Genomic DNA, 13,922 nt, shown 5'->3' on the forward strand with positions numbered 1-13,922 from the left:
CCACCAACAGAAAGCTAAGAGTGACATAAATTCCCATATTTCCCCATCTCCTTCATTAGAGGCACTGCTTGCTGTTCTGGAATATAAAAGCAGCTGGGCTGCTGAATTAGCCATATTTTTCTCTAGTCATGAGCTCAGAATTTCCATTGAAGTTACTGTAAGTTTTGCACAAAAATCAAGGGCAGTACATTGGCCAGAACGTGTGATAAATAAATATTTATACACAAATCAGAATGCTACTGATGGCTTCTTTACACTTTAGAATTCTAAATATTTTAAGAAGCATCTGTTACTAAACTGAGGCATCATTTCTGAAAGTACCCATATTTACTTAGTGGAAGTACGCATACTTGGAATTACACATATTTACTGAGATGAACATAGTGACAAACTCTTGGACTACAAGAATACACTTAAAATTATAAAAGCAATATAATATGATTAAATTAAAATTATAATTAACAGACTGAATATTTAGTCCATGCAAATATTATCTACTATGAAAGATTAATGGAATGAGTAACCCCTAATATTGTGCTAAACTTTTTACAAGCTGAAAGATTCCTGTGATCGATTTTTGAGAAGCTTTTCTGATTTATTTTTATATCTGAAAGCAAATATAATCAATACTTTTTTTCTATTACTTCACCAACTAAGAGTCACAGGAGTTTTCTTCACAGAATCATAGAATATTCTGAGTTGGAAGGGACCCATAATGATCACTGAATCCAACTCCTTTCTGAAGGGCAGGGTAATGACACTGCAACCTGAGGGAAGTGCTGATGTTTATTATACACTTTGCAACAAAGCTTTCCCACTGGTAGATACAACATGTTATCCACACCGAATCTGCATTCCTCTGTGCTGGGCTTTTTATTTCTAAGAACTGAAAGAAAAGATTAAAAGGTTTAATTCCTGTATTTGCTTGAAAGAGTAACAGCAAAAAGTGAAACAACTTTTAGATTAGAATACGTAGCTGCTGAATCTAATTTAACTGGTCAAGAAATTCTAGTCTGTGTGTATACTGCATCCCCACAAGTAGGGTGGTCATGGATTCTTACCCCTAGATGTTTCCAGTTAGCAAAATTCCACAGGCATGGATTCTCTGCTAGACTAATATATTAGTATGACTTGGAGTAAAACCAGGCAGTAATTCAAACATGGCATAGCGTGTGTATATTACTGAGATTCTTTCCCACTAAAAGTGAATTAAGAATGATATTTACTCCTTACATAATACATACAAAATTCAAAGCACTTTCCAGCTTTATAATGTCCTTGCATTGCTAATTAATGGTTAAATAATATATATACCAAATTAGCCTCACAGCCAAGATACAAGCCCACAAATTTATTACAGAAGTGTCGTCAAACAGCTGAATTGTTTTAGAGAATCAAAGCATCAGCAGTTTCCTGTGAATTAACTCATGTCTCACTATAGACCCTAGCATAACAATTTTAAAAGAATCAATATTTTAAACATTTATAGATGTATTTGATGGTGTGCTCCCTGCCCTGCCCCTCCCCCTCCCCTTCTTTCTTTTGTTCTCCCAACTCCCTCCTCTGGCCTTGCCTTGCACACAAGGCCTTGTACAGGAAGACAATCAGCAACAGTACTGGTAACGCTCTTGCAAAAACAGATCAACAACCACAAATCTGTCTCAAACAGGGGCTGAAAGAACTTACAACAGACACCTGGCTCAACAGCTGAGGGCTACTTAAGCATATGCCTTTTTTCAAAACGAAGTATGACTATGAGTCAATCATCCCATAAATAATGAGCAGCTCAAGAGCCCCTTAAGTTTTCCTATGTGGCAGCTTAGTGCACAATAGGATCCTCCCTTGAGCAGGGATGCCTTTCAAGGTTACATCTGCACAGAGATCCCTTACACGCTAATGTCAAGACACCTTGCCAGTACAGATCCTTGGTAAGTGACTAGTAGTCGCCACTGCTGAAACACACTCCTCACCGCCTCACTGTGCCGACATCCACTGTTTGATCTCCATAAATGTTCAGCAAGTGTCACTGAATGTCAAGAGGTGCCATTTTTCCCACATGAAGGAATTCAGTGACACACCTTTACTTCATACTCACTTCCATGTTAGATGCCAGTTTGTCAGACTGCTCCTCTGCTGCCATCTGTCACACAGCAACAAAATGTAATGGAGTACTGGAGGGAAAGTTCAACCCCTCCTGCCATACCATCAACCTCTGGCATTGTGGGCCAACATGATCAAATAGGAGGCATTTACTTTCAGAGCAACCCTCACATCTTAATTTGCTTATTTTTATCACAATTTAAGTGTCAGGGTACAATGGTGTAAGTGTATTTTAATTGCTTTGCATTTACAAATTTTCATTAATTGTAGATCTCTCTAAAGGCTTCAATCATTAGATAAGGTGGTGCTCAGCCCTTGTTCAGAGAACTTGGTTACCAGTACTTTTGTAACTTCTTTGTTTTACTAGTTTCCACACAGAAAACTTAGCTTTTCTGGAACTTTCTAACCGAAGGCATAAAGGAGGCATATTTATCTGAATACAGCCGTTCACCGATCCTATTCAAGGTACCGTCATTACTTTTTTTCCATTCCCATTGCACATTCTAATTCAACTTCAAAAAGAATATTTAGTTTAACCTCTGCTTGAAGAAATGAAATGGCGATCACCTTGATATCAAAACAAAGGAGGTCACGTTCAAACAGACTTCAGTGGTGTCTGCCTGCAAATGCTCAGCTGGCAGGTGCTGGATAACGAGCACAGACACAAAGCACTGGAACTTCTCTAGGGATTCTGCTAATTTCCTCCTTAATTAATTCATTTACCAAGTACAATAAGTTAACTGCTAACTGTTCTAAATAACTGCCAAATTGCTGACCTCAGTAAACTTGAAATTTTTCCCTTTTCCCTTGGCCTCCCGTCTGCTCCACGAGTTGGCTGAATGATGGGCACACGGAGGAGACAGACACACAGCTGTCCGTGGCTCTGGGTGCTGCCTATGTGATAACAACAAGAGCGGAGGTGCTCCGCAGCTCCTGGACCGCAGCGTGTGCTCTAAACAACAAAACACTAACGTTCAGGCTCCCCTTGTGGTACGCGGGTCCCAACTCCCGCCATCCCCGGCTGCAGGGCGGGGAGGGCACGGCAGGTGGCGCCACCGCCGCCATGGAGCCGCTCTAAGCGCCCTCCCCGCGCCCCGGAACCGCTTCGCGGTGCGGCTCGTTTCCGTTCCGCGCTGGCACGCAGCGGGCGCGTCGCTGCTGGGCGGGCCGCGGCGGCTCTGGCACTGCCCGGAGCTCGAGGCGCGATGGCGGCGCCGGCGGCCTCCGTAACGCCGCCGAAGAAGATCGTGGCACCCACCGTGTCGCAGATTAACGCCGAGTTCGTCACCCAGGTGAGCTGGCCGTGCTGAGCCAGGGCTTGGAAAGGCCGCGCTGGAGGCTGCCTTCCGTCCTCGGGAACCTGGCTGCGGCGTGGGGGCCTTAAGGCTGCAGCACACAGCCATAAGATAGCAGGTCTTGACGGGCCGTCTTTGCGTCTTGTCAGATGTCTCAAAGGGGAGCGTAAACGTTTGCAGCCCCTGATAGGTTGTGGTCTGCCTTTGAGGGATTTGCTAGAGGGAACTTAAGAATAGTAACAACAAAAAGTGTTTATTATATAGCTGCCTCTGCATCTGAAACTTCTACAGAGAATTGCGCTTCTGTTAGAAAGTGTGTAGGTGTAAAATCTTTAGTGGTGAAAAGCACTATTGTAAAAAGCACTGTAGTTACATGTAGTTATTGGAAGTTGTGATTAAACAAGAAACTAGTGTAATAAAATGTGAGGTTTGGGTCTGTTACAGAGCTATCCTGTCATTGCTGGAAAGTGTATATGCTTACCATGTTTGTTTGTTTTTCCATACAGTTAGCAAATAAATATTGGGCTCCACATGCGAAGAAAAAGCTGTCTTTTGATTCAAAGGTAAATACTTCCATTGGAATTGTACTGGGGTGATGATCAACCCTTTTCTGACACACTAACCTCTGATGGTGCCTATTGCATAAAAGTGTATGGAAGACTGTTTGGAAGGTCATCACTTAGCACACTGTAGTTACCGGTTATTTTTTTATTTATTTGTGGAATAAAAATATAGGGGCTATCATGAAAATGTGTTATAACAGTGCAGTTCTTTTGCGTCCTGTTTGGTTGGTTTATTTTAGCCAAGAAGTTGTGAGTTAGAAGATGTTTGGGATGAGGATACTCTTATAAATCAAAGAAGGGTGAAAGATATGTTTGACTGAATGGTAATACTTCTTAAAAGCTTCTCCTGAGGGTTTAGATTGGAAAACTTTAATACTGTTGTGGTTGCTATCTTTGTTTTTAATGTGTAAAACTTAGCTGTATGTGTTTGGTCCTGTGTTGGCATTTTGTAGTACAGGATCCTTTAATGTTTCTTTCCCTTGTTGTTATTTGGCTTAATCCCCCTTTTCAGCCTCTGCTTGCTTGCTCTTTGTAGTATAATGGTGGTAGTATTTGTATATGATTGAGAGAACTAATATGTAGATAAGCAGTTGAATTGCAAGTCTTTGTCATGTGATGTCAAAGTGTGCATATTGCAGCAGATAGAGCAGATTATTTTACTCTTGTTGGAAAAACTGGGTACAAATGGCTGGTTTTGGTTTGATGCCATTTAGAAAAGACAGCACCAAGACAAGCACCTATATCACCAGGTTGATACAGGCTCTACAGGACTGTTTTAAATTCAACAGTAAAACAAAGATTAACAGTAAAAAGACTTGCATATCATTTTGAATTTTATATAATACTCTGAGTGAGATGTAGGTAATTTCTTCTTTATCTCTGAAGCTTTTGGTCTCGCTAGAGCTGAGGCATATTTGGTATGACATATTTTATCAAATAGCACTAAGCAGAGGGTAACTAATTGTCAACAGTTTACAGGCCGTTTCAGCCCAGTTCCATGACTAATGGGGCAGGGAGACCCATGGACCCATGCCCCAGGAAAAGGGAAAAGGTGAAAGGGTAGGGAGATGGGCCTAAAAACAAAACAGTGGCAAAGACCTGAGGAGAAACAAACTAATTTACTAAATAAAGTATCGGAGTGCAAGGTAACACAATATCATGTAATATAATTGGAATTGAGGCTAATAAATGAAATAAAATGAGAGAGATACTGTCCAAAAACTGAAGACCTTACTCTAAAGCTGAAGGCGAGACGATTAGGGAGCACACTTGCTGCTGGGACGAGCAGAAAGGGAAAAGAGGGTATCTTGTGACCTGCAAACATTTTTTATCTTTCCCTCAGAACGGAAAACAGAAATGCAAATTCCTCTGGGGTATGTAGTTCTTCTCTTCTGAGACAGGTATACCTGGAACTATCCATGATCCATGGGACTGGAGCATTAACTCTTTAACTCCCAGTGCACTATATGATGTTATGATGTGGAATACTGATAATGAAAATCATAAAACCATGACACTAATGGACAGTAACTTGGAATGCATAAAATATCTGAATGCGTTTTCAGTACTTCTATGAAGTATAATTTTTAAATTGTTCTTACCCATAGGTTATTGAAGATGTATATGCAAAAGAAATTGTCAAATCAAAGTAAGTACACTGGTCACCCTCGGTTAAAGATGACCATCCCAACATTATGTGTATTGCAGTTGTTACTGATGTTTAACATAGTGCTTTCAAATACATTCATATGTTGAAAGCAGATGAGGATGACATAAATGCCTTGCAATATAATTATAATTATTATGTTATTTCAAAGATCAAATGTGACAAAAAGAAAGTTCATGAACTCATAGTCCTTGTATATGAGGGTTGGACGTAATATAATATTGTTTGGCAGCTCTTGTTTGATCTGGCACTGTATTGTGATTTATGTTGGTTTTGTGTTGTGATGCTTATAGGAGGCCGGTCTCTTTATTATTGTAATATATGTAAAGAAAAAACTCAGTTAAGGATTGTAGTGCCGCTAGCTTTTTGCTTTTTTTTTTTCTTTTTTTCCCCCTAGTTTTTGTAACCAGATTTGAAGCAAGAACCTTATTTCAAGTAATTTTAATGTTGAATGAGGGAGACAGGGAAAAAGAAAACAGTTCTTCTTTTACAGCTGTGTGTATAGAAAAGAGTGGTAACAATAGGAGTTGGAAGCTCTTCAGGAAAAGTTTGAGTTTTGAAGAGAATCTTCTTTATTATTGGTTTATGAAAGTACTCTAAAAATTGCCATGCAGAATCATAGCAAACTTGCATTTCCATTAACTCAGAAACAATGCTGTTACAAACAGAATAAACATATAGTCAATAGTTTTCCAGAATATGCTGTCAGCTTCTACCAGGTTATGCCTTCAGGGCTGTAGGACATGGTGTCCTCATACTTGAAGATCTAGATGGACTTGCTGTATATAACAAAACAAGGGGGAAAATAGCCACTTTCTGTGCAGCTGTGCACAGTGGGCTTTCTTTGCTATATTAATTGATTACTTTTCTTCGTTTTTAGGTTTGCAATTAGAAAGATAATGCTTCTTGAATTCAGGTAAGCTAAATGGAGTAAAATTTTAAGTTTCTTCTCTATAGAAACCCACAAAGATGGGAAACAAATGCAGAGCAGTGAATCTGCTTGAAGTTAGTATACTTACTTGCTCTGTTTCTGTCTCAGGTCTTATGAACAGGCAGAATTAGATTTTGGTTAGGATAGTTTAGTTTTTGGTTAGGATAGATTCTTTGCTTGAAGAGGCTGAAATACATATGCAGTACCGCTAGCTGGAAAAGTAGGATAAATTTTCATGTGTTTCCTGCTTCCTCTTTAGAAAATGCACAAGAAAAAATAAAAGCTGTGATTTTGGAGTTTGATAGAGCAATACCATGGAGTTTCTGTTTCAGTCATTTTTGTGAACATTCTTAATATTGTCAGTTTGTAATGTGATATAAGTACTTTTCATTATATAGCCGTATCTACTGCCACTTGTTCTGTAAGTCATTTTCTCTTTTTCTTTTTTCTTCTTTCCTTTATCTGTCCCTCAGGCTCTCCTGCCTTCACACACATGAAATTTTTCCATTCTTACTCACATAAATGTATCCTCACTTAGGAGCATAAAAATATATATTTTTAGATGTATTGAAGTTTGTTAGGATTCCTGGGTGAAATGAAGTATGGAACTCTCTCTGGATTTGGGAGAGGGTACAGGAGTCCCCTTCTCCTGGCAGATTTAAGCTCCTGGGAAGCCGTGTTCCATATTGTGTTCCATATTGTATGTGTCTGAAGTTCTCATTTGCTTTATCTGATGCTACACATCGTCTGAGGAATAAGCCACCGGAAAGTGGCTTATCTGACCGTTATTGAGACTTCTGCTCCTGGTTATATATACATACAAACCCTTGCCGTTTTTGTTTTTTTTTTTTTTTTCCTCACTGTCCCTGGCACTTGTCTTACCCAAAGTAACTGAATGGGCTCATGAAGGAGGGAAAAGAATGTTAGAGCTGGCATTAAGATGGGAATGGGTGAGCAATTGAATTAGGAAGAAACAAGAATTTCTGGAGGCGTAAGGTGCAAAAAAGCTGTTGAAAATATTGGATTTAGAGATTTTCTGCTTGGGAATAGCTATCTTGCGTAGCTTCAAGGGGTAGCTAGAGGAGGGAGGCAGCAGTGTGTTGAAATTGCTTCTCATCTCTAAGCTCTAGTTTTAAGAGATTGTTTTATGAGAAAGGTACTATCTTAATGAAGAAGAAACGCTTGTTGCTGGGTAGCTGCTATTTCCCATTGTCCAGTATTTTTTTCTGTTTTCTTGAATTCACTTAATAATTAAAGGTCATGTAATTATTCAGATAGTGTTACACAGTAGTTGTCCTTTGCATCTTATGCTAGAAGTGCTGCATGTGACATTCTTTAGTTAAGTAAATTTTTCTTTTCCTTCTGGAAAATCAATATGAATTCTTTTTCTGATTTTGCATTGAGCTATGTCTACTTACTGCATTTGAAACCACACTTAACAGTTTGTCTTCCTGATGAGAAACTCATCTGTCTCTTGTAGCAGTTATGTGAATCTGCCATTACCAAGTTTTGCTGCAGTGACCTGGATGAGAGTTAGCTTCAGGAACTACTCAAACTATAAAGATGACAAACCAACCTCCCTGTGGATAATTGCTTTTTCATATGAGTGACAGATTATGTGGGTGGCAGCAACTAATGAAATATTCTTTGTCTTTTCACAGCCAGTACCTTGAAAATTACCTATGGATGAATTATTCGCCAGAGGTGTCCAGTAAGGCATATTTAATGTCAATCTGCTGTATGGTGAACGAGAAGTTCAGAGAGAATGTCCCTGCGTGGGAGGTAACCAATTACAATTACAGCTAGAATTGACTTTTATCCACAAGTTGCAGTTTCTGCAGTGTGTTCTCTTATACTGATGGAAAGCAGTAAAGCTTTCAGCATTTAAAGTAAATGGTACTTCAGCTAGAATATCTCTTATTATATAGTGTGAGTTCTTTTCTGAGAAAGCAGTACATGGATGAAAGATCACCTGATTTTTTTTTTCAGTGCATGAATCTTTTGTTCTGCTGCCTTATATCAGTGACACTTTACTTTTTGGCACTTGAAAAAGTCTGGCACTTGCAGAGAAGTTATTTCTCTGATACTGAAAGGAAAAAGAGGATTTTTATATCTGCGCATGTAAGAAGACACCACTGGAAGTCTGACACTTTATCTAGTGTTATCTTGTGTAAAACCTGTGAATGTGGTTTTTGTGGCTATATTGCATGAAATTTTAAACTGAATCTCTTATGCTGCTTCTGTGTATTGTCTTATTTAGTAGTAGCTTCAGAAATATTTCAGTGTTTCTACAAGTGGTCCAGTTTTCATGGTCTGCCTCAACAACATGAGCCTACTCAGGAATTCTGTGAGGCATCACATTAGAAGCACTCTTACTCTGATAGTTACGCTGTTACTTAAGTACTGACAAAATGCAAAGGGTGAATAACTTACACGTTTGTCAACAGTTTACAGGCCATTTCAGCCCAGTTCCGTGACTAATGGGGCAGGGGGACCCATGGACCCATGCCCCAGGAAAAGGGAAAAGGTGAAAGGGTAGGGAGATGGGCCTAAAAACAAAACAGTGGCAAAGACCTGAGGAGAAACAAACTAATTTACTAAATAAAGTATCGGAGTGCAAGGTAACACAATATCATGTAATATAATTGGAATTGAGGCTAATAAATGAAATAAAATGAGAGAGATACTGTCCAAAAACCGAAGACCTTACTCTAAAGCTGAAGGCGAGACGATTAGGGAGCACACATGCTGCAGAGATGAACAGAAAGGGAAAAGAGGCATCTCATGATATGTGAACAGTTTTTATCTTTCCCTCTGAAAGGAAAATAGAAACAGAACAGTGAACAGTCCTCTGGGGTAGTTCTTCTCTTCTGAGAACGAGGTACCCGGAAAATCATCAATCCATGGGACTGGAGCATTAACTCTTTAACTCCCAGTGCACTACATGATGTTATGATGTGGAATACTGATAACAAAAATCATAAAACCATGACAGCGTTTGATGCCAGTGTCTTTTATTTTTGTCTGGCATAAGTACTGGAAGCAAGATGACCAGATGCAAGTTACCATCCATACAGTTTAGTTAGATCTGTTATTTGGTACGTGTTTCTTGTAAAGAAACAGTTTTATCTCCACAGTTACTCAGTTTATCTTTCCCTGGCTAAGATAGCTGAATGCACCTTCCACAGCTACAGTTAGTCTTTGATGTTTCTACTTGCTCACTTTTTGTAGATCACTAAAGAGCTGTCATGGTTTTGGTTAAAATCTACCAATTTTATGCATCTAAGGGAATTGTTCTAACCTGTGTCATTTTACAGTAATACTGTATAATCACCAGGTTGAGCACTCTCGGAACACAATCCACTGCACTTGCACTTGTTGCTCAGTTTGTCCTATGCGTCATCAGTGTTAGAGGCCAAATAGAATGCAGTAGTCCCTCTAAGAGCTCGCCCACATACTGGGGAATCCCTGATCAGGAGGTTATCATTAAGACTGTGTTTGTGTTGCCTGGTAAGAATAAATGTCAGAAAGAGAAATTCTTCCTTTCATACATTTGAATGAATCTTGAGATCTCAAGTTACGCTACATGAATGAAGTTTGAAATAATTTGTGTCACCTTGACTCAAGATTAACTTCCTTTTCTATTCCTAGACATTCAAAAAGAAGTCAGAACACTTTCCGTTCTTTTTTAAATGCATTCTGGAAGCATCACTGGTTGAGAATGACAATGAATTCTCTCTACATGAACAGACAGTACTCCTACTTTTCCTTGATCATTGCTTCAATAGTTTGGTATGTTAAATATTACTCTTATTATATTCCCAGTGGGGTTATGCCAGTCTGTGTTAACGGCAGTTTAGTTTTAGCAATTCCTTACGAGACAGATAAAGCAAAATTTCCATGTAGAGATGATGGTGATACTGGAGAGTTTTTAGCCTTCTTTTTGACACTCATGTGGTCTCTATCAACACATTTTTGTTGACACAAAGTTGTAAGAGACTCAAAATTTGAAGTAATGACACTGCAATTTAGAAGCATGTACTCAATTACATTTGAAATGGTGCTTAAAAATATTTTTATTTAAGAATGTTTTACCCTTAAAAACGAATTCCTTCCTACAGTTCTCTTAGTTTGGTTGCAAAATTGCATAAAACTATTTTTAACACATTGCTGCGTGTTATGATTTTTATTATTAAGAAAGATGGTAGTTTTTTCACCTTTGAAAAGAGATTTTAGGTTATAATTATATCTGCACTTTTTATATGTTAGTCCTAAGGAACTATTTGACCAGATTGTTCTAAGTCTATAGTAAAAGCTGGACGCAATTTCAGATTCAAAGTAGCAAGTGTAGAGGAGAAAAAAAATATATATATATGAAACATGTCTCTGTTAACTCTCTTGCCAATGGATGTACCGGACACAGGATATATTAGTCAAAATCAAGGTCTGCACAAGCAGTGAACGGTTCTAAGAGTTACTGGGGAGAGATACCACATAGTTTCCTGTTAGGAAGCTGTGAAATCTAATGCAGCAGCATACATTCAGATCGTAAGGTACATTGTTTATTTTGTGAGAATATACTTGCAAGACAGGCTCATCAGAAAGGATAGGAGTCCTTAAAAATACTTTTTATGTTTCTAACTTTCTAACAGGAGGTGGATTTGATAAGAGGCCAGGTGCAGCAGCTCATTTCCTTACCGATGTGGATGGCTCTACAACCTGTAAGCATCTTCTAGGCAGTATGCAAGTTCTGTAATGTGAATTGTATAGTGACTGTCCAGCATTTGAAGCTGTCTGCATTACAGTGGGTCTATATTTTTGTGTTCTTGGTAAAACTCTTTCCTGTTTGTTGCAAATTTCCATGTAATTATATTGTTCATTTGCAGTTGTATTTTTTTTTCCCTTCACAAATCTAAGCTTTATGGCTCATAGCTTTTTTGAAGTATAGTTTATAGACTAGGACATGAGAAAGCTAGGACTGGGAAATTGACCTGATACGTGGAAATGGAAAGCACTGGAGTAGGAAACTGAGAAGGGTTTATATGGTACTACTGAGGGAATAAAGTTTAACTAGGTGTGTGGTGTGTGTGTGTGTCAATGACTTCTACAGACATTTTTCAGAATTACTTGATATTATTGAGTTCTAATATTTGCTTTCTTTGTCATAACAAGAATTCTTTTACCTTTTCAGAAACGACTGGAACAAGAGCTGAAAAAAACACCAAAACTAAGAAAATTCTGGAATCTAATTAAGAAAAATGATGAGAAAATGGACGAGGAGGCAAGAATGCAGTATGTTACAAATGACTTTTTTCCTTCTAAATCCAAAGCCCAATGTATTCATCATTATAATTCAACTAAGTGAAGTTGTTATAATAATAATATGTGTAATTAAAAAAAACAAATGACCAATCAACAGTGTGTAAAGATCACGCGTAAGGATTGATCATATTTTGTTTCCTGGAAACTATTTTGTTTTCCAGTAGTCTTTATGCAAAATAATGTTACAGAAGCAAACATTTTATTTGAAGTGACTTTATGATTAGAAATTTTAGAGCCAGTGGATGAGAGCTATATGAGAATATTATATATTTACTCATGTATTTTTTTCATAACTTTAAGCAAGGACTTCTCTCTTGTGTGAATTAAAGTGCTTGAATAAACTTGTGTGTATCTTACCGAAGTTAAATGTTCCAATAACTTTTGTATTATAATGTGGTAAGGTGTAGGTGCTGTCATGCTTCTCTTTTACTCAGTAGGAGTATGGGATGTTAATGTATTTTTTGCTGGAAGTTAAAAACAGATTCTGCTAGTCTGTCTGCCTGAGTGGAAGAAAAGTTATCATCTGAGCAATTTAGGTATGCGTCAAAACAAATTGTTACCATTATTTATGTCTGAAAGCAGCTAACTTTGAATTTGTGAAAGATATTTCTAGTCTTTGTTTCAGGAATATTAATTTTTTTGTCCTATATTTGATTTTAGAGCGTATCGAGAGAGAAGATTTCTTTCACAGCTCATTCAGAAGTTCATTTCTGTGCTAAAATCAATACCTGTCTCAGGTAACTCTGGTTCTTGTGTTATTTTATTATCTGGTAACGTGTCTTAAATTCTTTTCTTTTGTTGAAAAGTAACTACTTAGGATACCAGCCTGAGGTTGGAGACCTTATCTATCTGGCGTTTTAATAATAAGCCTGTCTGCATGGATTTCGTGTCAAAGTTAGTATTCATATTTGCATATGCTTTAAAAATGAAATAGCGGAAAGTTACTTTAAACACCCTCTATTTAGGTTTAGTGCAGACTTAAAAATATGTTTTTGGATAGTGATACTCTTAATTGTGTACTTACATCTTCCTTATAATATTAAAACGTTTCAATGCATACTTAGGTGGATTGTTATAAATGCATATCATAAGGCTACATTCTGTCAGTAATGTTGATTTATGGTGGGAACAGAAACATAAGTGAAGTTAAATTCTGTGAAATTTGACTACTCTTGATTTATAAGAAGTTACATTGACAAGAAAGATTATATGCTTGCCTGACTGAGAAAAGTGTTTCTACAGAAGGGTATTAGCATTTTCGATAAATAAATAAACTGCTTATAATCCAATCACAATTTGGGTGACATCACTTCCCAGAATTCTGCTTTTTGCTCTTAGGAGTTGAAGCTTGCAAAGAGTTTATGTGAGCTGTAAGGGGAATTTCTGTTTATCAAGACTTCCTCAAAAAAGATACTTAACCCATCCATCTTCCCAGCTGTGCAAAGATGAGTTTTATAAAAACTTGCATTAACAGTATGCTGGAGGCTTTAAGAAATAGACATTCATTAAAGTAGGCTTTGTATTGTGTTCTGACTTGATCGTTTTAACTTCTTGGCAGTCCACTTAAAAACTGTACGCTTTGCTTTTGGCATTGTACAGTGTAGCTCTTGATGCTTCATTTTGTGAAGTTTCAGTGTAAAATGGATAAGGTACTGGTGAAAGTACTAATTCTTCGATCATATTGTTTCTTACTGTTTAGATCTAAGCTGGTTCATCTGTCTGCTTCATTTGAAGAAAGTCTTCACCCCAATCTCATTTCTCTTTCACACAATGTAATTTTTTCTTCTTAAGAGTGCTTCATTTAAATGTTTTCACAGGGTTGCAGAATAGTTGAGATTGGAAGGGACCTTTGGATGCTGTATATTCCAACCCCTTGATCAAAGCATGGTTAGTTAGAGGAGGTTGCTTTGGACCTTGTCCAGTTAGACTCAATTATTTCCAAGGAAATATAACAGACAGTTGGATGGTCAGTAAGGACTTTCAGCCAGTTGACCGCACTTGTCACATACATACCAGAAGTATTTTAGCTGAAAACATTTTAGTGG

At 37.8% G+C, this 13,922-nt stretch overlaps 1 protein-coding gene across 2 annotated transcripts in view; it reads left to right on the forward strand.

Moving 5' to 3' along the window:
* The window catches only part of AQR (aquarius intron-binding spliceosomal factor), a 53,568-nt gene continuing 42,852 nt past the window's right edge, over window positions 3,207–13,922 (forward strand). Inside the window, exons 1-9 of one of the 2 annotated variants that reach the window (XM_021401051.1) lie at window positions 3,207–3,392; window positions 3,902–3,958; window positions 5,566–5,606; window positions 6,505–6,540; window positions 8,217–8,337; window positions 10,207–10,347; window positions 11,208–11,276; window positions 11,747–11,847; window positions 12,538–12,614. In XM_021401051.1, coding sequence (XP_021256726.1) covers window positions 3,306–3,392; window positions 3,902–3,958; window positions 5,566–5,606; window positions 6,505–6,540; window positions 8,217–8,337; window positions 10,207–10,347; window positions 11,208–11,276; window positions 11,747–11,847; window positions 12,538–12,614 — 730 coding nt within the window. In that variant the 5' untranslated portion in view covers window positions 3,207–3,305. The remainder of the gene's footprint in view (window positions 3,393–3,901; window positions 3,959–5,565; window positions 5,607–6,504; window positions 6,541–8,216; window positions 8,338–10,206; window positions 10,348–11,207; window positions 11,277–11,746; window positions 11,848–12,537; window positions 12,615–13,922) is intronic. The other variant, XM_021401050.1, reaches the window with a different exon arrangement.

The sequence above is a fragment of the Numida meleagris genome, chromosome 6, assembly GCF_002078875.1.
Source record: "Numida meleagris isolate 19003 breed g44 Domestic line chromosome 6, NumMel1.0, whole genome shotgun sequence".
Classification (NCBI taxonomy): domain Eukaryota; kingdom Metazoa; phylum Chordata; class Aves; order Galliformes; family Numididae; genus Numida; species Numida meleagris.